The sequence below is a fragment of the Acomys minous genome (genome assembly GCF_964271855.1).
Source record: "Acomys minous genome assembly, chromosome: 12".
NCBI classification, from domain to species: domain Eukaryota; kingdom Metazoa; phylum Chordata; class Mammalia; order Rodentia; family Muridae; genus Acomys; species Acomys minous.
The window spans coordinates 94,337,077-94,361,783 of NC_140493.1; the positions used below are offsets into that span (position 1 = coordinate 94,337,077).

The 24,707-nt window shown below is 51.5% G+C and overlaps 1 protein-coding gene across 3 annotated transcripts in view; it reads right to left on the minus strand.

Annotated features, from left to right (window-relative positions):
* Positions 1-22,046, minus strand: part of MPP2 (MAGUK p55 scaffold protein 2) — a 30,937-nt gene extending 8,891 nt beyond the window's left edge. Inside the window, exons 1-3 of one of the 3 annotated variants that reach the window (XM_084748057.1) lie at positions 21,810-22,046; positions 18,896-18,963; positions 13,861-13,979 (exon numbers count right to left, since the gene is read on the minus strand). In XM_084748057.1, coding sequence (XP_084604183.1) covers positions 13,861-13,979; positions 18,896-18,926 — 150 coding nt within the window. In that variant the 5' untranslated portion in view covers positions 18,927-18,963; positions 21,810-22,046. Of the gene's footprint in view, positions 1-13,860; positions 13,980-15,692; positions 15,848-18,895; positions 18,964-21,809 lie in introns of those variants that run through there. The other 2 variants (XM_084748059.1, XM_084748058.1) reach the window with 2 other exon arrangements.
* Between the last annotated feature and the right edge of the window lie 2,661 nt (positions 22,047-24,707).

Consider the following 24,707-nt stretch of genomic DNA (forward strand, 5'->3'; position numbering starts at 1 on the left):
CGTCCTGTCGACATGGGTCCATCCATCCAAGAGCAACGTCTTCCATTCTGACAGAGTCTCACCTAATACTTTCCCTAACCCAGGTCTGGAACCAGCCACTTCTCCAAAGAGTCCTCTGTCGGGGAATGGAATTCAGAAGCCAAAACTGGCTCTCGGTGCTTGTAGCTTCTCGTGTGTTGTTTACTTTCAAACTGTGTTTTATTGAGCTGGCCGTGGTGGGGCACGCCTTTAATCCCAGCACTCACGAAGCAGAGGTAGGTGGATCGCTGTGAGTTCAAGGCCAGCCTGGTCTACAAATTGAGTCCAGGACAGCCAGAGCTATACAGAGAAACGCTGTCTTGAAAAACTTAAAAAACAAACAACTGTATTTTATTACTATGGAGTGTGTGTGTGTGTGCACATCTGCGTATACCACAGCACACATGTGGAGGCCAGAGGGCAACTTCATGGATCTGGTTCTCTCCTTCCATGTTTACATGAGTTTCAGGGATCGAGCTGAGGTCATCAAGCTTGCATGGTCAGCATGTTTACCCCTCTAAGCCATCTCACTGGCCCCTGTCCTCGATTTCCTTAGTAGCCAATGCTGCCAGTTCCCGTTAAGATTATTCTACAGGGTTGTCCTTGTCTTTCTCCACTGCAGATTCCCACCTCTACCCTTGCTCAGTGAGGACTCACTTCTAGTCACAGCCATCACTTAACTTTTTGCTCTGTCCTTCAGCTCAACCGAGTGAAAAACAAGATGATCTAGGGCTCTCTTTGGTCTTTTGTGGGGAATGTTTTGTTTGTTTTGTTTGCTATGTAGCCTTGGCTGGCCTGGAACTTGGTATGTGGACCAGGCTGGCCTTGATTGCACAGAGATCTGCGTGCTTCTGCCTCCTGACAGCTCACGGTCCTTACATGACATGTATAAGATGTGTCCGTGAGTAGAAATGTCCTCTGTGCTGTCTAACATGGAACTCACTAGCCATATGTGGTGGTGAACGCTGAAGATGTTTTGTTTTGAGACAGCGTTTCTCTGTCCTGCCTCTCACTCTGTAGACCAGGCTGGCCTCAAAGTCAGAAATCCACCTGCCTCTGCCTCCGGAATTCTGGGGTTAAAGGCATGTGCCTCCACACTCAGCTTGAACTCATTTTATTTTTAAGCATTTTATCTTAAGTATTCTGGTGGTCTGAATAGAGATGCCCCCCATAGATTCATGTGTTTGAATGGTTGGTCCATAGAAAGTGGCACTATTAGGAGGTGTGGCCCTGTTAGAAGAAGTGTGTCAATGTGGGGGCAGGCTTTGAGGTCTCCTATGCTCAAGCTCCGCCCAGTGTAGCATCAAGTCTCCTGCAGCTTGCTGATCCAGATGTACAACTCTTGGCTCCTCCAGCACGGTGTCTGCCTGCACGCTGCCACGCCTCCTGCCATGACGATAATGGACCAAACCTCTGAAACTGTAAGCCAGCCCTAACTAAATGTTTTCCTTCATAAGAGCTGCCTTGGTCATGGTGTCTCTTCACAGCAATAAAACCATAACTAAGGCAAGTATTATCTTGGTACGTTTTTACTGTTATAACCAAAAAATAGCCCGACTCTGAGGGCTGGGAACGTAGGTTGGTGATAGACCAAGACATGTTTGGAATGTGCAAGGCCCTGGGTTCAGTCCTGAACACCATCAAAAATAACAACATCAACAACGAAGCCTCCTTGATGCTGAGTAACTTAGAAACAACAGAAAGCTATCTCCTACAGTCTTGCAGGCAGGGAGGTTAGAAGCCAAAGACTTTAAAAAGAGCTACGGGATTTCCCTCCAGGGACCTAGAAGGTTGCTAATCTCACTGAAGACTCCACACTCATGAGCTAAGCGCCCCCTAAAGGACACACTTGTTAATGCTACTGCATTAGGGCTATGAGAAATTTAGAGGAGCCCCAAGCATTCAACTCATGTATTCTTTGCCAGTGTAGAGTCGGAACATTGTACAAGTCGCCTGAATTAATACCATTTCTGTACAATCAGCAGAACTTAATACCTGGATAGATGAATCTATTTCCCCTCAACTTTAGATTATGCTTTTTTCCACCACCTAATTTTGTTTTTAATTTGTGCCTTGATATAGCTCAATTTTCAAACCTACACTAAAAAGTAAACTCAAAGTCTGAGGTCCAGCCCCACTGTACTGTGTACACACACACACACACACACACACACACACACACACACACACACATCCAAAAGGAATCATTTCATCAGTTTAGGGATTATGCTGTCTCCACAAAACTAGAATGTCAATTCATTTGTTTCTCCTACTTACTTTCTGTTTGTTTGGAATTTTATTTTTTCAAATCTCATTCACTCTGTATGAGTGTTTTGCCTCTGTCAGTGCACCACATACATGCAGTGCCCACAGAGACCAGAAGAGGGTGTCAGACTCCCTGAAACTGCAGTTCCAGATGGTTGTGAGCTACCATGTAGGTGCTGGGATCGAATCTGGATCTTTTGGAAGCCCAGGCAGTGCTGAAGCATCTCTCCAGCCCCTGTGTGTGTGTGTGTGTGTGTGTGTGTGTGTGTGTGTGTGTGTGTGTGTTGGGGGGTGTGTTGTTTCTTTATTTGTTTGAGACAGAGTCTCACAATGTAGCCCAGACTGGTTTGAACTCAGTATGTGAACTCAGAGAGATCCTCCTGCCTCTGCCTCCCAAGTCCTGGGATTAAAGACAGGCACCGGCTGGGTTTCTCTCTAGAAACCACCCCCACGCCACAGACTGTGATTTCCCTCCATCACTATTACATTTTTAATGACTGCACAGCCCTCCGCTGCACACCTGGAGTCCTCTAATTTTTGCTATTGCAATAGACTGTGGTAAACAACCATGGCGCGTTGCTCTGTATCCTATGTATGTGGGATTCCTAGAAGTCTGGCTGGGTCAAGCAGGTGTCTTAGAGACCCTGGAGCTGCAGCCAAAACTTCCTCTGCCACCAGCATCACATGTGAAAAGTCTCCAAAGCTCCCCACCCCCCTGCTCAACCCCCACCCCCGCAGTATACTGATCAGACTCCTGAGCACCTGCCAGTCACTCCCTCAAGGGGCTTAATTTGCATTTTGCTTGTTACGGCTGCAGCCAAGCATCTCCTCATATGTTTAACGACCATCTGTGTATCTTCTTGTGTGGATTGTCTGTTCATTTCTTCTGCCAATTTTTATATTTGGCCCCCACCACCACCTTTTCCCATTTTTAAATGTTCTGTCTATATTGAGAAGATTGGCCCTTTATTTGTGACATCTTTAGCAAATCGTTTTCCTCCATCTTGTCATTTAGCTTTGGATTCTGCTTATGGTAGTTTTTGCCTTGAGAACAAAGTATGTTTAATATGGCCGAATGTATTCATCTTTCGTGCATCTGAATTCTGAGGTTGGGTGGGTCCCCTACACAGATATGTTTCCTTCTAAGATCTCTGAGCCGCTTGCAGTTCATTCTGATGTTTGGTGTGAACTGTGGATCTACTTAGATATCTTTAAAAACGCCTGTCAGGGAGCCTCAGTGCTATTTATTACGACTACACCACAGGAGGCTGGGAACATGGCTGTCAGTACATTTCCTACTGTGTAAGCATGAGGCCCTGAAATCAGATGCCCAAGACAAACATTAAAGAGTGGTAGCTGACGCTCGCTGGGCACAGTGGCGCACACCTGTAATCCCAGCCCCTCAGGAGGCAGAGGCAGGCGGATCTCTGTGAGTTCGAAGCCAGCCTGGTCTGCAAAGTGAGCCCAGGGCAGCCAAGGCTACATAGAGAAACCCTGTCTCGGAACCTCCCCCCAGTAAAGGTGGATACCAGCACTGGGGCGTGTGAGGCGGGGGTAAGAGGATGGAGATGAGGATATAACAAGGGGACATGTAGATCCCTGAAGCTTACTGTCTAGCCAGCCTAGACAGTAACCACATGGTGACTCGTAACTATCTATACCAAGACCTGGCACCCTCTTCTGTCATGCAGGCACACATGGGGGTAGAATATTCTATGCATAATAAATAAATAAATCTTTTTTTAAAAAAAGAAAGAAAGAAAGAAAAGAAAAGAAAAGAAAGCTGGGCATGGTGGCACACATCTTTAATCCCAGCACTTGGTAGGCAGAGGCAGGTGGATCATTGTGAGTTCGAGTCCAGCCTGGTCTACAAGTGAGTCCAGTACAGCCAAGGCTACACAGAGAAACTCTGTCTTGAAAAAAAGCAAAACAAATAAACAGAAAGAAAGAAAAAAAAGCCTTGTCTTGGATGCGCACATTGAAATGCCCAGAGATAAACTGGGCATACACTGCCGGTGCTGAGACTGCCTCAGGGGCGAGGGAGGCGGCAGGTGGAGGTGAGGGGGAAACTGGACTGAGAGTCGCCACACTTTGAAGTGGACTGAGTCATGGATGGTGCGGCTGGGTGCGTTTTCTAAAGATTCCGCAATGTTTTTTTTTTTTTCAGCCCACAAGATAGGGGTGTTCTGTTTGTTTGTTCTGGAGTGAGGCTCCTGATACACTGCTCTGCTGCTCTCAAACTCTTGGCCTCATGGGACCCTCCCACCTCAGCTCCCTAAGTGCTGGGACTACAGGCACGCAGGAGCCAGCCACCAAACCCAGCTTCATATAGGGAAATTTTTCATTTCTATTCACTTGCTTATCTTATGGCATTTCTCTTGTTGGAGGGAGCATGCCACAGAGTGCATGCAGAGGCCAGGGGACAATTTGCTGGAATCAGCTCTCTGAAATGGGACTTTAATAACATCTCCCAGAAACACAATGAGGAGTGATGGAGACAGCCACAATGCCTGGCAGACACTGTTGCTCAGAAAGGCTGCAAAGGTCCTTTCTCCTCTCTCTTCGCCAAAGAGGTCGGGGAACGGCACCAGTCATGACCACCTAATGGCTCATCTTCCTCTCGGTTTGCCAATGTTCCTGTTAGAGGGGTATATGCTACTGAAGGGACACAAGGAGCTGTGTATGGAGACAGAAACATGCCTGTATTGGGTGGACACTCCCAGAGACCTGTGTGATCCAGTCACTGGGCTTAACACAGTCCATGGAGCCTGAGAGAGAGAGATGGAGCTTCCCTGGCACCGGGTCACCTCTGTGCCCAAGACCAATACCAACGCTGGGAATATAGAAGCCCAAATCCTGAACTCTAAGAAAGAAGAAAGGCATTTAGGCGCCAGGAATATGGCCACAGCAGAGAGAGAGGGGGTGGGGTGGGGGAAGTGTGTGTGTGTGTACATATACATGTACCTAATATATTCACCCTACCAGTTTTGTTCCGTTAGAGAACTCTGCTTCATATAGTGACCCCCTCACCCCCATCAAAGACCCCTTGGTCTCTATTCCTACAGCTTCTGCCTGGAACCTTACCATAGGCAGTCCCAAGACCAACTTCTGCAGCCCAGAGAAAACTCTGAATACGGAACCATCCAGCACAAAGCATTTCGGAGGGCCGAGGCACAGCTGGCTCACCAGTGCGGGCCACACCCAGCCTCTATCACAATCGCCAGCAAACTTCTGGAGGTCTCTGGAACTCAGCGATGGTGCCCCAGTGCTGACTGAGTCCATGGGGTCTTCCTAACTGCCTCATACACAGTGGCTTGAAAGTCAACCGAAGACGTCTGCTAACCACCGGCCTCTCCTACCACATCTCCATTGCCTGAGTTCCTGATTCCCTGGCTTCTGATTTAAGTTTGGTTGGTTGGTTTTGGTTTTTTTGTTTTGGGTTTTTTTTTTTTTTTTTTTTTTTTGGTTTGTTTGTTTTTTGAGACAGGGTTTCTCTGTGTAGCCTTGCCTGTCTTGGACTCGCTTAGTAGACCAGGCTGGCCTCGAACTCACAGCAATCCCGCCTGCCTCTGCCTCCCGAGTGCTGGGATTAAAGGCGTGCGCCACCATGCCCGGCTCCGGTTTAAGTTTTATTACATCTATATGGATCCCACACAGTCCTAAAGTAAATATAATTTGTAGCCACTTTACCTTTAGAAAAACAGAATCATGCTAAATACGTGAAGTCTTAGGGGCCTAACTTGGAGTTTTTGTTTGTTTTTCACTTAATATGAAAATATGCTTCCCAGCACTCGGGAGGCAGAGGCAGGTGGATCGCTGTGAGTTCGAGGCCAGCCTGGTCTACAAAGTGAGTCCAGGACAGCCAAGGCTAACACAGAGAGAGACCCTGTCTGAAAAACCAAAAAAAAAAAAAAAGAAAATATGCTGAATGAAAATTTATTTTATCTACTGCTTTTTACTCGGTATTATTTTACTATAGCTTATTTTTGCCTTCATGTATTGTGTGTGTACCGTGAGTGTCCCTGGTGTCTAAGGCAGCCCCAGATAAAGTGTGGGGTACTCTGGAACCGAGGTTACAAGTGGTTGTGAACTGTCTGGTGGGTTCCAGGACCAAACCAGGATCCTCTGCAAGAGCAGCAAGTGCCCTTCATTGCTGAGCCGTCTCTTCAACCTCTTGAAGATTTCTTCTGCTTTTCTGTAGAAGCAGTGTTACAGGCACTGGACCTGGGACCCATGAGAGCGACTCGAATGCCCACGGTAACCATGTATATTATTTAGATCTCAAAATTGTGCTCAACATCACCTGGGATACAGTTCAGATGATGGAGTCTCGCCCAGCACACAGGAAGCCACGGGGATCCTAGCATCACATTACAAGGCGTAGGAGCATGCCTATAATCCCACCACTGGGAAGGTCGAAGCAGGAATTCAGTCACCCTCTGCTGTGTAGTGAGTTCAAGGCCATCCTAGGCTACATTAGGACCCTGTGACACACACCCTCGATGCATCCCCAGCAAAGTGGGGTCCAGAAGAGGGGCCCAGGGACACGGCCAACTGACAGTAGAAGAAACGCTAGCCACCTGGTTCTGCGAACTCCGGAACTAGTGTCAACAGCAGGCTGCAACCACAGAACCACCAGCGCCATCTCCCTGCAAAGCTCTTCCCCCAGCCCCTAGCTCCAACTGTTCTGATCTTGGCAAAGGACAAACTTCTCCTTTGAACTCTGGGGTTCATAATTAAATTCAAGATCTGAAGCGAATGCCAGAGAGCAAGCACATGCTCCAGAACTCTTCGATCAGCCTTCAGTAACACCGGCTAGCTTTGGCCTGTGGGACATTAGCAAATATCACCCGAGCAAGCAGAGGCTTGGCAGTGTCTCTCATCTGGAACTTGCCTTCCCTTGTAAGAGAAGACAGGGGTGGGGGTGGGGTGGGGGGTTCATCCTCCCAGAGGCTGAGAAACTATATGGAGAGTGAGCCAGCCATCTTAAGCATAGCAGCCTTTCCAGCTGAGACAGCAGCCGTGTGGGCGTGGCCATCTTAGACCCACGCATCTCACCCAGGTGAACAAGCCCAGGCCACCCAAGCTGCCCACCAAAACCACGAGAACTAAACCACAGCACAGCGGGTGGTTTGGAAAGCAGCAAAAGCTAACTGACTGCCCACTGCCACACCTCCTCCCCCTTACCGCACGCCCTTTGTCAAGGGTCCGATGTTATTGGCTTCCCTGTGCCCTCACTGCTCTACCTGAGGCACTGCCAGCTCACCCACTGCAGCCTAACCACGGGACAAAGCCTTCTGAGGAACTTCAGGCTGATGGTGAAGACCATGCCATAGCAACATTTCTGTATCTATAACCACCTGCCCACCCCCCAACCCCCACCCCCGGCCTGACTCTCTTACCAAACAGGTGTCACCCTCCCCGCTTCTCAGAAGAAGACAGCTGACACCCACGAAGACCAGGAGACATACTGCACCATTAAGAGTTTCAACTTAGGGCTGGAGAGATGGCTCAGAGGTTAAGAGCACTGTCTGTTCTTCCAGAGGTCCTGAGTTCAATTCCCAGCAACCACATGGTGGCTCACAACCATCCATAATGAGATCTGGTGCCCTCTTCAGGCTTACAGGTGTACATGCAGGCACAATACTGTATACATAATAAATAAATACATCTTTAAAAAAAAAAAAAAAAAAAAAAAAAAAAAAAGAGTTTCAACTTAAAATGTCCCCCTGGGCTCGTGTTTTTGAAAGCGTGTCCCCTAGCTGGTGGCACCACTGACAGGAGCTGCGGAGCCTTTAGGAGGTAGACGTACCTGGCAAAAGTAAGACACTAGGAACGGTCCATTGAAAGTTACAGCCCAGGCTGGGCTGTGGTGGTGCCTTTAACCCCAGCACCCATGAGGCAGAGGCAGGCGGATCTCTGAGTTCGAGGTCAGCTTGGTCTACAGAGTGAGTTCTAGGACAGTCAGGGCTACACAGAGAGACCCTGTCTCATCTCCCCCCCAAAAAAGGGACGTTAGTTAGTTAGTTAGTTAGTTAGTTAGTGCCTAGCCCCTGGTTATAGCTGCTCTCTGGGTCCTGGTCCACAGTGGTGTGATGAGCCTCCATCACGTGTTCTCACCGCCATGCCCTCCCCGCCAGGATGGACTACACTGACACCATGAACCAGTCAGGGGGCTCCTGACTTCACTCCGGCTTTTGTTCCTCATCATGTGCACGGGTTCAAACACTGCCTTCCCGCGCCTCATTTCCCTGCAGGCAGGTGAGCCTGCTGTTAGCAACTTTCCTGATTTCTGAAAGCCAGTCAACTTGGCTTTCTCAACTTGGCCTTGGCTGCAGCTGAAGCACCTGTTGCCGGATCCTGCGTCAGCCCTCCCTGATGTCAGCCACCTGCTGGGGCTGCCAGCTGCCATCTGCAGCCAACCCTTGGATTTCTGAGCTGCCTGCCAAGCTTGCCCCCAGAATTCTTTAATTCTCTAGGTTTGCTCCCTCGGGCACCCCTATCCTTGGCCCCAGGCCTAGTCAGCCCAGACCCTCCCACATGTCCACTGTATCTTCAGAGATAAGAGTCAAGCCCAACTCCTCAAAGGCAAAGGAATTACTACAGTTTAACCAGAAGCCATTGGAGGCTCTTAGCTACTTCGAGAGAAAGATTTTATAGTTGAATCTTTTTTTAAAAAAAGATTTATTTATTATTATGTATACAGTGTTATGCCTGCATGTACACCTGCAGGCCAGAAGAGGGCACCAGATCTCATTATAGATGGTTGTGAGCCACCTTGTGGATACTGGGAATTGAACTCAGGACCTCTGGAAGAGCAGTCAGTGCTCTTAACCTCTTAGCCATCTCTCCAGCCCCCATAGTTGAATCTTTACTCAAAGTGTTTTGTCTGCTAGTTCACAAGTTTATCTCTGCCTATACAGTCATTAAAACCGGTAAGTGGGCCAGGCATGGTGGCGCACGCCTTTAATCCCAGCACTTGGGAGGCAGAGGCAGATGGATCGCTGTGAGTTCGAGGCCAGCCTGGTCTACAAAGTGAGAAGAAGACAGCCAAAGCTACACAGAGAAACTCTGTCTCAAAAGTAAAAAGAAAAAAAAAAGGAAAAACAAAACAAAACAAAAACCTGGTAAGTGGTGGGTCCCTTGTCCCAGTCAAGCCCAGTTTGGAAAGTGAAGAGGGGAAAGGCTGTGCTGACTTCTGATGAGTAGGCAAGCTCCACAGCCAAGGGTCACCCACAGAGGAGGGAGGGGCTTCCTACCGAAGTCCTTCTGGAAGATTCCTTCCCTGTTTGTTTCAGAACAAGATGATAGAAGACACAGGATGCCCTCAACACACCAGCCCCTCATGTAAGGTGGTTCTCAGGATTGGACAAATGTCCTTATGCATTGAGTATGAAGCCCAGAGTTTTCTGGACGAGCAATCTAACCAGCTTATGTTCCAACATTTCCAGAGGAAAGACACGACTTACAATCTGACAGGACCATTGGTGACATCAACTAGACTGTATGTGAGCTTCTGGGACTGAGGAATTGTGGGACTCAGTAAGAGGAAGTCAGAGTCCGGCACTATCAGGAGAACAAATGATCTCCATTTCATCTGCTGTTATCTTGGTGTCACACTTGACTGTGGCGGTTTGAATGAAAATCAGGCACTCGCGCATGCGCGTGTATACACACACACACACACACACACACACACACACACACACACAGGACCATAGGGAGTGGCACTATTAGGAGGTGTGGCTTTCTTGGAGGAGGTGTATGATTAGGAGGTGGGCACTGAGGTCTCAGAAGCTCAATCCAGTTTTCTCCCTGCTGCCTGTGGGCCAAGTCGTAGACCTCTCAGCTCCCTCTCCAGCACCATGTCTGCCTGCGTGCCGCCATGTGTCCCCACCACGAGGATAATGAACTAAACCTCTGAACTGTAAGCCAGCCCCAAGTAAATGCTTCCTTTCTAAGAGTTGCTGTGGTCACGGTGTCTCTTCGCAGCAATAGAAACCCTAACTAAGACACTGGTGCATGCTGGGTGTCCAGTGGACAGCTGTTAAAGAGATGACTGGGAGAATGAGTGGGTGAGTGGGTGGGTGAGTGGGTGGGTGAGTGGGTGAGTGGGTGGGTGGGTGGGTGAGTGACAGAGCCAGCAATCCCTCTTTGGAGATCTGTCAAGTCAAGTCCTTGGGCAAGGTCACCTAGGAAGGAGTGTTACTGAGGGAAGTCCCACTAGAAAGTGAGCTGAGGACCACCTCGCCCTGACCCTGTGACCCATCGGTGTGTCCCAACTCACACAACTCTGAATTCAGTCACAGAAGGTTACAGATGTGGAGGCTCAAAAATCCACGCATTCAGCACTTCCACTGCCAAGTGCACCCCAGAGAACGCTTCACACTTGGCCATAAACACATGGATAGATGGCCGTTCACAACACTGCTGTCCTTTACAGGGGAAAATCTCCACCGCCGCCCTCGTCTCTCAGAAAGAGGAGCCACTAAACGGCACTCCGGCACATGTCAGAATTAGCACACAATAGTTCAAATGGACACCGATATCTTTATCTATACTTAGGTCAATAACTTTCCTCCCTACATGAACTAGAAATCTCAAAGACAGAAAATCCGATTACACTATCACTCCATTTATGGTAAATTTAAAAAGCATGTATAGAAAGGGTGTGTTAATAGTGCTAAACCCACGTACAAGCAAGGACAGCAAGCATCCTGGGAAATGGCGTCACCAGTGTTTACTCTTGGGAAGGGAAAGCAGAGGGGATAAGGGGGGGGGACGAGTTGTCACACATAACACTTTTACTTCTTCAAAGTAAGAGCTGGAGAGGGGGCTCAGCAGTTAAGCACACTTCATACTTCTGCAGAGGGAGCCAAGTTTTGTTCCCAGCGACCACATCAAATGGTTCACAACCCTCTGCAACTCCAGCTCCACGAGATCTACAGGCCAGAGTAGCTAGCAATATAGGCATGCCCAGCTTCTGGCCTTTAATTAAACAAACAAACAAACAAATAAATGTTATCTTCAATGACAAAGAAGGCAGACAAGCAACTTGTCTTTCTCTTGGTACCTCCAATCATGTTTTCTCTTCCACACAATTTCTCTCAGCCTTCCCCGCCCCCCATTCCCGAGACAGGGTTCCTCTGTGTAGCCTTGGCAGTCCTGGACTCACTTTGTAGACCAGGCTGGCCTTGAACTCACAGAGATCTGCCTGCCTCTGCCTCCCAAGTGTTGGGATTAGGGGCATACATCAATGCGCCCAGCTCCTTCTCAGACTTTTTAATCATCTGCTCTTATTTGTGTTTTGTTTGTTTTTCATTGCTTTAAGTGTTTTCTTTTTGTGGTTTCTGAAGACAGTGTTTTCGCGCCAACTAGATTAACCTCAAACTCTCTGAGGCTGACCCTGAACTCCAGATACTCCTGCCTCTACAAGCCAAGTGCTGGGATTAGAGAGCTATGTCATCATGGTTGGCTCCTACAGGCTGGGTGTGTCCCTGGAACACAGCAGCTCTCTCCCTCCAACAGGACCTAACCCTACACCATGGCTACCACCCTCCGTGGCAGAGTCCCCACCAGGCCCTTTAGAAGACCTGGGGCTAGACAGATGGCTCAGTTGGTAAAGGGCTTGCTGTACAAGCATGAGGTCCTGAGTTCGGATCTCCAGCACCCAGGTATAAAGCCAGGCAGGGCTACACATCTGTAATCTCATCACTGGGGAGGTGGAGAAGGAAAGGGTCCCTGGGTTGGCTGTTGAGAAGACACCCAATTTCAATCTCTGGGTTCCACAAGCACATAAACATATGCATGGATGTGTACATACACAGTGTACACACACACAGTGTACACACGCACACACACACACACACACACACACACACACACACACACACGAGAAAGAGAACCCTACCACCCTCCCCACCATTTATTCCTGAAGACTCTGTTGGCCTTAGTCTTGTTCCCATATCATCTGCCACTGCCTCAGCTTCCCAGGAATATGTACCCATGTCCACCCACACCTACAGCCCTCCCCTCCAGGACACCCCTGAACAGCAGACCCATCTATAAGCTGTCACACCCTGTATGGTCAACGCCATGCCCCAGGACTGCCCTCCTGGGAAATATTTTACTTCCTACCTTCCTCTCTCTGACCTGGGCCTTTCCTTCCATCTCCACAGCTCCACCACTCCTCAGCTGTCCTGCAACCTCAAAGAGACCCCACCACCACCACCCCTCACCCCCCCCACCCCTCACCCCCACACCCCCCCACCCCCAATCCCTGTCTTTTTGCTTCCTCCTAGCCTGGGCCCTGGAAGCCATGCTGTCCAAATCAGTCTCAGGCTTCCTTCATGGATCCACCCACATCCGGGGCCTAGATCAAAGCCACCTTCTTCTTCCTCTTTGCCTAGGGATTGAGTCATCCCACCCTGGGACATCAGTGCCTGCCATGGGCTGGTCTGGGTCCCTGCTCACTACAGTCTCTCCCCTTCAGTGACTGGCCAAACTTTGCTCCGGATGCCCTGCTCAAGCCTTGACCCTTGAATCCCAGGAGAGAAAGAAAGGCCTGCCTTTACTTAGATTTCCCAGTGACAGGCCCGACTTCCCAGCATGCCCAGCCTTGCCTCCAGCCCACCCCTTGAGCACCTCCTTCCCCACAAAAGACGCCCTCCCTACTGTTGTGCTCACTCTCTCTGCTAAAGACGCAACACCAGCCTGTCCTCCCCCTCCCCCCGCATCCCTCCCCCCATGCCCCCGCTCAGGGTGGAACCTTGGGAGCCCTACAATGTCCTACCCCATCCCAAACACAAGTTCTCAGCAGCAGCATCCACTGCCTCTTAACAATCCAGTTCTAACTACCATGTGGTCCCTAACTGACCTCTGAAACCCTTCCCTCCGTGTTCCCGGGGTGGGGTGGGGGTGGGAGGTGGCCCTAAACACCTCTGTCACTGTCCCTTCCTGCCTAAAATGTACAAAGCTTGCTTGACACTCGAGGGAAGATGTTTGGACCCCCGGGCATGATCCCCAGTGCTCTCTTCCAGCCTGCCACCATCTTCACAACTCACTCTCCTTGTCTCGCGCCCGACACCACAGCTTCACACTCCCAGCTACCTCTCACTTGGATGTTTCTACCCCAGCCCTTCCTATGGCCCAACATGCCTGACCCTCTCCGTTTCTTCCACACTCACATTAGTGTGGATCCTCCGTCCCCAGAGGCTCGGGTAAACATCTGTCCTCTATGCCCCTGCAAAAATCCTTATTAATGTCTCCTTTACTGAGCCTGCCTCCCTCCTGACACACATGCACAAACACTCAAAGGCAGAGAAGTGGGCAGGACCAGTCTGGAGATTCCAACGCACAGGCATTGCTCTTCTCTCAGGCAGATGTTCCACCTGCCACCTCTCACCAGCCAGGGGCAGGGGACACTCCTCTACTTGCTCCCTCAGGCTCATCACTCAGGCAATGATAGCCTCCACACCCTTTCCGGTGGCTTCTTCTGCCACATGCCCCATTCCTAGGGTCCCCTGAGACTCCCAGGTACATCACCCCCCCATCCCCCCACAACTCCATACATCATACCTTGGCCAGGGATCTGACTATGGGGCTTTCCATAATGCCTCGAAGGAAGATCAGGTCCAGCTCCGCAGCCCCAGTGGCATTGGGGAGGGATCCCAGGTTGTCCAAGACTTGCTGCATGGCTGGGGAAGAGGGAGAGAGACGCTCAGTATCAGCTGGGCACAGAAGACCAAAATCCAGCCCAGACTCGTCCCATGCCCAGCCCCACAGATGTCACCCAACAGCGCTTTCTACTCCCCTCTCACAAATACCCAGGCCCTTGTACACCTCAGGCAGGGATCCTAGAGGCAAGTGGCAGTTTTCTTGACCTGTTTTTTCCACCCTAAACAATGCCAGCTTGGAAAGGTAGGGGCCCACCAGCAATCAGACCAAGGAGCAGGGGAAGGTGTCCCATTCCAGATCCTGCCCAGCTTCAAAGAACCAGACACCCCACTCAACCTCTCGATGGGTTGAAGCCACCTGTGGCTGGCAGGCTCGGGGGAGGGGTGGTGGGGTGAGGGTGTTAAGGCAGTGCTTGGAGCATGTCCCTGAGTCCAAGCAGGAGGCCATGCACAAGGTCAGGACCAACGCAACACCAGTCCAAACTATATATACCACTAGTAGTGTGATGGTGCACAATCCACTGGCCCTAGATCCAGTCTTTCCCTCCGCTTTGACAAACATCACTTTTTAGAAATTAATTCATAATAAAAGGCCAAAACTGAGCCGGGCGGTGGTGGCGCATTGCTTTAATCCCAGCACTTGGGAGGCAGAGGCAGGCTGATCGCTGAATTTAAGGACAGCCTGGTCTACAACGTTAGTCCAGGACAGCCAATACAGAGAGACCCTGTCTCAAAAAACAAAACAAAAAACAAACAAACAAACAAAGCCAAAATTGGCCAGGCGGTGGGGGTGCACACCTTTAATCCCGGCACTCAGGAGGCAGAGGCAGGTGAGTTTGAGACCAGCTTGGTCTACAGAGAGTTCCAGGACAGCCAGGGCTACACAGAGAAACCCCTGTCTTGAGAAAACAAACAAAGTCAAAACTGAAGCAGGGGCTGGAGAAGCAAGCATCCTGGGTGCTGGGGTGGCTGTGGGTACCAAGGGCAGAGGTCAAAAGCCACATCACCCCAGGGATGAGCATTCTCAACCTGGGATAAGACTTATTAGCCAACGACATCTGGACACCTGAAACTGGCCTCTGAGACATGGGTGGCGGCTGCCTTCACTCAGGGGCTAAGGTGGGAGGGAGCTCCAGGGGGTGGAAGGAAGAAACGAAGCAGTGTGCCCATCTGGGAGCAAAGATGGGCAGGGGGTATCATTAATCTGCCACCCACGCCTACATCTGCAGAACAGCGTCCAAACGCTGGAGGAGGGGGTAGGGAAAACAGGCTTCCGGGAGCCTCTCTCAACACTCTTGTCAGAGCTCCCCTCCCTGAAACTGGAGATTGGAGTGGATGGCTTAGGGCTCCTGAGCTCCCTTTCCTCCCTCCTCCCCCGCCCCCTCCCCACCTTCCCCGTAAGCAACAGCTGAGCCTGCTTTCAGACCCTTCCTCCAGGCCTGGGCGGAGCAAAGACCAGAGACTTACAAGGTCCTTCTGGGTCTCTCAGAGGAACCGAGAGAGGAGCCCTTCCCAGTCTGCTCACTGACTCCCCAGACAACCAGCTATTGGGGTTGGGGACTGAGGCAGGGGGTTGTGATGCCCTCTCCCAGATCAGCTCTTCTGGCAAGCTAGGCATCCAGGTCTCCCCTAAGGGCGCCGCTGCCCAGGTGCCCCAAAGCCTACTGGTGGAAGGGAGGGTCAGTTAAAAGGTGAGTACCCCTCCCCCTGGTTCTCCATCCCACCTCTTCCTACCTTCCCTACGGAGCTCTGCTTCTTCAGAGGAGCCCAGGGAAATCCCCTCCAAGGAAACTCCACTGCCTGGGCTGCAGGCCATGGCGACCCCTTTGGCAGCCCTGGAACTGTCTCCCGCGTCCCGCGAGGTCGGCGCCTTCCCAGCTAGAAGCGGGCTGAGCTAAAGAAGGCGGGACTCTAGGAGCGCTGGAGGATCAGCCAATAGCAAGGCTCTGCCTCCCGGACCGCCTTGTTGATTGGCTAAAGCCCGCCTGCTGGTGAGGAGGGGGCGGTAATGGGTGGGAGGAGGGCGGTGGCAGGAGAGAGTCACATCCTAAACTAGCCAGATCCCTTGTCACTTAGTACCCGGAGCAGGTAGGGAGGTGGCGATGAGCTCGAGCTTGAGGGACCGGAGTAAATCCCTCTAGATTGGGACCTCCCTCTCAGCCTGTGCAGAAATCCCGTGTGGCGGGCAGAGCTTGGCTCCCATCTTGCTACCGTACCTCTTTTTTTTTTTTTTTTAATGGATGTCTCTTCTCCACTTCAACTGATGCTGACTCCTACCCTCTCCCTCACCCCAGGCTGGTTTCTTTACAATAACCCCTTCAACCAAAGAAAACCCTCAAGAACATCTCTTGCCCCTCGCCCTGGTAGGTGCAGGAAGGCAGCAATACCATTTTGACAAGAGACAAATATCTTAACTTCAAATGCCATCTGCTGGAGCACAGTGGGGCAGGGGATGGAGGGAAAGACAGAATGGTGGTACCCATGGAGCCCATCTCAACAGTAGCTTCTCTCTTTTGCGACCATTACCCATCTGGTTAGGGGTGATGCCCCGGAGCAAGCCAGGCATCTTGGAACGGGGATGGGGGGTTGGGGGGGAGGGAAAAGGCGAGAGTCCATTTATGCAGCAAGAATAAAGGTGCTATCCAGACCCTGTACCCCATGTGTACCCATGAGGCCACCACTAGGGCTGCTGCTGCTGCTGTTGTTGCCACCTTCAGTCAACCATTCCCTGAGGAGTGGCACCAGGTCGCCTTGCACCCCTGGTTACCATGGCAGCAAGCAGGGATTACACACCAGGACAGTAACCCAGGGATGGCAGAGATATTTAAAGGGACAGCTCCATCAGAAAGCAGGCCCACGTCCTCACCTTGATTCAAGGGAAGGAGTGAGTGAGCAAGCCAGCGGGCGAAGAAAGAAGAAACAATGGGCTGTAAGTGAGCACAAGACGTCTAAATTCCCGGACTGCGTGTGACATCACTCACATGACCCCTAAACTTTCCCCAACTGAAGTAAAGGTGAGCCCTCCCATAATAGCAAGGACCATTTTGATCCATGGCAAAGGGCTGCAGAAGGAAGATGCTAATGTCACCTCTGCAGAGCCCAAAGCAGAAGTGTTCCAGGGAAAGGGGTGGGAGTGGGGGTGGGAGAGGAGCCTGACCTCAGGTGAGGGGCACCGCTGTCTCTCTGTCTGACCCATAATGGCCACCAGATGATGGGGACAAGTAAGCCACAGGAAGAGAGATAGCCCCTGGGCCAGCCTTGAGCATTTGAAAGCTCAAAGCCCACCCCCAGTGACACACTTCCTCCAGCAAGGCCACACCTACTCCAGCAAGGCCACACCTACTCCAGCAAGGCCACGCTTCCTACTGGTGCCACCGTTAATGAGATCATGGGGGGCCATTTTCATTCAAACCAGCACAGGCAGGATGCACACAGTTCAATTCTGAAGCTCAGAAGTCAGCAGTGGGCTGGCTCGGGGAAGGGAGCACCTGATTCTTTCTTTGGATGCGGAAGCAAAGGGCAGCCCTCAGCACCGCATCGAGGGGAGCGGGGGTGCCAGGAGGTGTTTGAAAAAGCAAGCCACACACATAAGCATGGGCTCCCTGCCCTACGTGCCCCCCCCCCCCAAGGCGCCTGCATCTGGGCCGTGTCTCCCTGTGCAGCCCTGCTGCTCACTGTTAACAGGTTTACTGGGCAGCCCCAGATGAGACGCTTTAATCACAGGCTCAGGGACGGGTCTCATTAACTCCTAAGCAGCTTAGAGTGGGGTACCTGGCCAGTGAGCAAGGGGAGAGGTAGGGAGGGGGGCAGGGAAAAAATATAAGTCCTCCAAGAAACTGGGAGACATTCCGTGGCATGAAAAAGGAGCCTTTCCTGGGGGGGGGGGGACAGAGGGGTCACAGCTTAGGTTTTGGCTGGCACCCAGCAATGTTCATTGTCGGAGAGGATAGGAACGAGGATCTTTTCTACCCAAAGTGGGGACCTGGAATGCAGAGGGGACAGCAGGGTCCACTGTGAAGAATTCAGCCCTCTCCGATCCTCTGCAACATGGGACCCAAGCTGGTGGATCTCAGAAAACACTCAAGGGTCCAGAAACCACTGGGGTGGGGGGTGTAGACTTTGGGGCATGGATGCAGGTGTGTGTCTGTGATGGGGGGGGGCACTCAATGCTGTCATCAGAGTCTGGGAGATCTAGGAGCCAAATTAAAAAGCATCAGTCCCATACTGCTACCTCACCTCAGAGGAAACTTGTCCTCAAAGGGAGATTTCTTCCAGGGCAATGCCATAACAACACAGCAGCGGTGGCCGGGGGCCGGGGGCAGCAATAGCAGCCTTTAAGTGTCACATCAACTCGTTCAGAAGTTCAGGCCAGGAGGTTCCCAGCTGGTTTGTGGGCCTTTGCAGCCTGTCTGTGTACTACGCTCTCAGGCTATAACACCCACGGAGCTACGTGTGCAAGCATCCGTACCGTACCTGAGGTTTTTTTTTTGTTGTTGTTGTTTTGTTTTGTTTTTGTCTCTCCGCTTACTCCTACTAGAGTCCCCCTTACCTACCTCTGGTACAGGCGAAATGCACTATGGACTTCTCAGTCCCTCCCACCTGTACTATCCTCCAAATCCCAGATTCCCCAGCCACACCCTGGGGCACTTCCCTGCCATTCCTAGGCAGCTGCAGTGTCCACCAACTCTGGAGCAGAGACCCGGGGCCCTCAGGCAGGCGAGTCGAGCTACCTGGAGCAAGCTCGGGCCTTCTCCGCTCTGTCCTATCCCAGCGAGGAGGCCACCAGAATGAAGGGCTGAGTGACCTCGTGTGGCAAGACAGGGGAGGGGTGCAAAAGGAAAGGGCCCACCGCCCTCATCCTCGCCCCTCCCCGCCCCCCGCCCCCCGCCTATCCCCCTCGGGACCACTGAGGCAGGCTCACAGCTTTAATCGCTTACCAGACTCAGAGTTCGTGGCGGCAACAGGCATGGTGAAGGAGCTCAGTGAGGGCCTTGCCGTCAGTCTCCTAGAGGGGGAGAGAGGCGCGTGTGAGAAGGCACAGGGACCAAGGCAAGGACTTGAGAGACTTGGAAGGCGAACTCGGATTACAAGAGTGACCCCCAAGTGCCCTGGAAAAGGCAAGAAGAGCAAATAGCATGCCTTTCCTCAGAGGCCGGGAGGGGGAGGGGAGGCCCGAGAGGATCAGAGAGGTTAATCAATTTCCCCAAGGCCCCAAAGCTGATAGGAAAGCTACAGTGAGAACCTAGGGTTTTGTGACTCTAAAACAAAAACAAAAAAGTGGTTCTCTTCTTTTAATTTCTTTTTTGTTCTTGTTTGTTTGTTTTGTTTTGTTTTTCAAGACAGGAAGACAAGGTTTCATTGTGAAACCCTAGCTATCCTGGAACTTGCCCTGTAGACCAACTTGGCCTACAACTCACAGAGATCTGCTTGCCTCTGTCTTTCAAGTGCTGGGTCTGAAGGCCACCACTGCCCAAAATAGAAGTATTTCTCACTGGGTACGATAACACCTACCTGTGATGTAGTACCAGCCACTCAGGTGAAGGCAGTAGGGTCCCCTGAACCCAGGTATTTGAGACCAGCCTGGGAGCATATATGGAGCCATCTCAAAAACAAACAAACAAGCAAACAAAAAAACCCATAATATTCTTTCTGGTTCTTTCTTAAAGTGGAGAGGGGATTAAGTGTGAGTCCTGAATGTGAGCCAAAATCTGGAAGTTGTTGGCTATGTGAGAAGAGGAATGAAGTCCATTACTTGCTTCTGTGCCTGGAACCTTCCGGGTGTCCCATAAACACTGGTGCCTGGCTGACAGAGAAGGTACTTCCTCCCCTGCTGTCCTGGCTTTCCACTCTCCCACCTCCCTTGCCCATAGTTAAGAGGGGGGGGGGTTGCCACCACAAACAGGCATGGCGTCTGCAGCCCCACTGCCCATCCTCCGGCCTCCCCAAGCTGAGATAGGCTTCTTCATCCTCTCGGGAAAGGAGAACAGGGTGACCCACCACTTTCTCCCCTTGCCTTTCCTGGGCATGTGCTACTGGATAAAACCCTAATTCCCCAGTTGCCATGACAACAGGAGGCAGAGGCTCATAGCAAGGGTGGGGGAGTTGAGGGGGAAGCAGCTGGCAGTGCCCACTTTAAGACTAAATGCTTTTTTGCACCACTACCCCCCAAGGGTGGAGAGGAGCCACAGGGCCACTCCACCCTCCCACCCCACCCCCAAGAATCCAAAATTATTTTCGGAGGAGCAACTACTGGTTTTAATAAAAATTCTCTCTTTCTCTCTCATCCCCCACCCCCCCCCCCGCCTAAGCTAATGACAGTTCTCCTGGATCTTCTCCAGAAGAATTGAACTTGCACAGAAAGAGGGGAACCCCTTTCACACTAGCACCCCTGGCTGGGAGAAATGGTGTCCTTATTCCTAAAGAGCAGGGGGCACCGTCTCATAGCTTGGGCCATACTCCCTAACAGAGGTGCTTGCTGTAGGTTACTCTTTTCCCAAAGCAGGAAAACCGGGAAGAGCCAGGGAGGATCCTGTATGAAACCCTAGGCCCGGGAGTCCTGCCCAGTTAGCTAGGGTTTGCTCCCTAAGGAGTTGGTTCCCACGGCGTCGGCTCGCCTCGCCTCGCCCCACCCCCACCCAAGCCTCTGAGAGGGCGGGGCCAGCTGTGCCCACAGGAGAACGGCCGTGCCAGGCAAGCTAGCCTGGTTTCAAGGCAAGGTCCCCGGGCCCAGTCATCACGGAATCAGCACCCTGGCGTCCAAAAGTCAAAGCCCAGATGCCCTCCCACTCTTATCTCCACAAGCACGTCCTCCACCAAGCTATCCAACCCGGCACCCAGGGTGCCTGTAGGTGAAGCCCGCCACCTTCAAAGGCGGAGGTTTCCTCTAGCCTCCTACCCACCCCTCCATCAGTGCAGACATAGAGAAGTGCAAAGGAAGGACGCCGCCTGACAAAGGCATTTTGGAGCCGGACAGGGCTGTGGGGAGAATGAACATAACTCAGGGCCAGAGGATAGGGTCTAGGGAGCGGGCGGACGTGCCCGCACTCACAATCAGACTGCCCCCGCCCCTCCAATTCAGCCCTAACCCGCTGGGCGCTAGGACCTGGGAAAGAGGGGGCGTGTTGCGAGGCATCAAAGAAGGCTCTTTGCTCGCGCGCCCTCAGAGACCAGGGGGATGAGGTCACTGAATGGCTGCCCCACACCACTATCACCCCCAGGTCTTCATTCCCCATCACCCCCTTAGTTGACCTAACTTTCTGATCCAGGCTCCTCGCTTCTGTCACTGATTCCCTCTGGAGTCCTAAGGTCTTAAACCCTGGTCCCTGAGACCCCTGCAACCTCCTGCCCCTGGCAGCCTGGATTGGCCGGGCGCCTGTCCTCTGGTCCCTCTCAGGGAAGGCCCAAGTATTAGCCTCTTCGGTAGCAGGGTGCCAAGGGACCCAGCACAATCTTAGTCTAGCTCCCCGAGGGCCGGAAGCGCCAGCAGCACGGCTCTTACGTAATGCCGGGATCCGAAGTCCCCCCCCCCCAACCCCTGCACAGACCCCGGAGAGGCCGCGCAAATACCTGGACTCCGCTCAGCTCAGCATCTCTGTGCCCAGTATCCCTCTGGAGCCCTCATCACTGGCTTGGGGGACCAGTATCCCTGGGATGTGGGGTTCTGTCTTCCCCACCGGCATCCCAGAGAGACAGATAGAGCAGGGTGCTGCTGCTGGGGGGGTGAGGGCAAGCTTGGGGAAGGGACCCTGGAGTTTGGACCTGGAGAATAGGATTCCCCAAGTGCGGTGGCAGGTCAAATAGGAGGTAGGGGTTCTGAGATGGGTGCTGGCCCAGAGGCCTGGGAATGCCTACCTGCGTTTTGGGGAGCCCCTAGCTTGGGGCGACTCCGCGCAGCCCGCCGCTCTCCGGTTATTGCTTGTCAATCGCTAGCCGCGCTCTTAAAGCGGCGAGGCCGCCGAGGAGCGAAGGGGCGGAGACAGAAAAGAGAAGGCCGGGACGCGGAAGGGACCGGGCAACCTCCCTACCGCTGTAATGTAATCTCACCGCAGCAGGCGGCTGGGCTAGGAGGAGTGGTCAGCACGCACTGCAAAGCCGAAGACCCCCCCCCCCGCCCCCAACTCGGGGAAGCACCAACGTGAGTCGCTTAGCAGCCAGGAATTCTTTAAAAGGGCGACGATGTTTAAAAAACAAAAACAAAAAAACAGCCTGATGGGATCACCGCTCTAACTGGAGCACCTCGTCCAGCGTTCCAGTCCCACGCACGCTTCGTTTGTCCTTTCCTGATTGGGTTTGAAAAAGGAATGGGATTATTATTAGGAGACTAACTCGTAAAGGCTCAGCCTGAGGCCGGAGTTAAACATTCAGACTGCACATACCTGCTTCCAAGAAAATTTAGAGAGAGAAAAAAAAATTTTTTTGAGAGAAGGACTGTGTCTTCATGAAGGGGACCGAGATCCTAAATTTATCCTGGATGCGGGGAGTCAGTCCATACCTCTGTCCAAGGAATAAAGATAGAAGTAACACCCTATCCTTCCTGAATCCCATGTCAACAAATACTGGCGGTGGCGTGTGGCTCTGTTGGTGGGTAAGCACGCAGGAAACCCTAAGCTCTAGCTCCGGTAATAGAAGGAGAAGGCGCAGACGGAAGAGGAGGAGGAGGAGGAGGAGGAGGAGGAGGAGGAGGAGGAGGAGGAGGAGGAAACAAAGGGTTAAGTCTGCTAGCCCGCCTTGCTCTGGCTCCACCCAGACCTGCTAGTAAACGCTACTGCACAGCCTCACACCATTGGTAGCTGCGGTGTGGAAAACAGCATTCATTCAGTCTGTGCAAGCCGGGTACTTCCCTGACTTGGGTGTTCCCCTAATCCTTCCATTGCCTTCTGGAATACGGTCTTGATGAGGAGCGAGGCATTTATTCTCCTTGCTAACTGGCCTCCTAAAAATCAGAAATGGATTGCATCCTGGAAACTTGCTTGGAAATCTCGAAAATGAATCATCTTGAGAATCCATCCCTAGATGTGGTCCCAGCAGACTCTGTCCGCAAAGGGTAGTAGTTGGGAATAGGTATAGGGTAAAGCTGGAGACGGTCAAAAGGCCAAAAGTCATGTTAGGTAGCTGCCCTCGTTCATTACTGGAAGAGGAGAATAGTTTTATAGCGACCCCAAATGGTAGTGATTGGAACTACATGCTCTGTCTAAAGGAAAATGCTTCATAGCACATGTTTCCAAACTAGAAAGAAGATGATCTTCCTAATTGAACTCAAGACGAGAGGTCTCCTTCCCATGGTGAAGACTCCATCCGCCTTACCCACTCGCCTCTGTCCAGGGAACCATTAACTGTTTGCATTTAGTTGGGAGGGGGAGAGAAATCTTAATTCCTCCCCAAAACTATTAATCATTTCTCAAACAAGCAACTATTGTTATCCCATTTGCAATCCACAGCAAACACATCCCACCCAGGATCCCAAAGACAGGGTGGGATTCGAGTTCTAACCCACCTGCTTGAGTTCAACTCATTTTTTTTTTTTTGAGACAGGGTTTCTCTGTGTAGCCTTGACTGTCCTGGACTCACTTTGTAGACCAGGCTGGCCTCGAACTCTCAGCGATCCGCCTGCCTCTGCCTCCCGAGTGCTGGGATTAAAGGTGTGCGCCACCACGCCCCGCCCAACTCATTTTTTCTTACAGCCTGGCCCTCTAACCCACAGCTTACATTTGTTTGATAGTTTTGTACAACAATCCTCTGAGATTAGTGGACTAGTGTGTTCCTGTTTGTTCAAGATGAGGCTTCAGTTTTTGTGACACTGAAGTAGGCAAGGAACCTAACACACTGGGGTGGGGAAAGATGTGTCACAGAGAGGAAGAAACACTATGCTAGTGGTGTGGTTGAACATCATAACAAAGCGTGCCTTCAGGGACATTGCTCTAGTCTGAGCACAAAGCCATGCCTGCCCTGCTTAGGTCTCTGGAGTCTACCTGTAGTTTTAGGGGCTGCACCACCCCCAGGAAGAATGCCTCTTCCAATCCCCGGTCTGTATCTCCTCTGTCTTTCTCTGAGGTCTCAAGGGTACACACAGTGCTTTCCTTTAAATGCTTTTCCCTGTGCTGGGTGTTTGGGTGGCAGCTTTGAGAGTCAAGGCACAAAGAAGGGGGGAAAAGAAGCCCTAAGCAGGTAGCCAGCAGAAAAGGGTGCTGTGTCCAGCCTATGCATCCATGCTCAGGACACACACACACACACACACACACACACACACACACACACACTTGCAACTCCCCAAAGCTTGTTCAGAAAACCCTGAAACGCTTTTTACTTTACTACTCAAGAAAAAGATGTTCGGAGACATCAGTGTGAAAAAGGAAAAGAGAGGGCTGGGGAGATGGCTCAGCGGCTAAGAGTGCCAGCTGCTCTTCCAGAGGTCCTGAGTTCAATTCCCAGTACCCATCTATAACTGCAGTCCTGTGGGATCTGATTCTTCTTCTGGTATGCATGGTGCGCAGATGTGCATGCACACCAAACATCGATATATATATACATTTTTAAAAACTTTAAATAAATAAATAAGGAGGAAAGGGGCGATTTTCTTATGTATTATTTTAGCTGAGCTACTGAAGTGACGACTGCACATGTTAGAAGCACTTCGAATCTACACAAAATCTTAAAACATTATTTTGAAACTGAATGTTCCAATATGTTTCCCCATAGTGCAAATAATTACCTTGTATAGTCCTGGGTGTGCCCCTACTTGGGAAATACTAT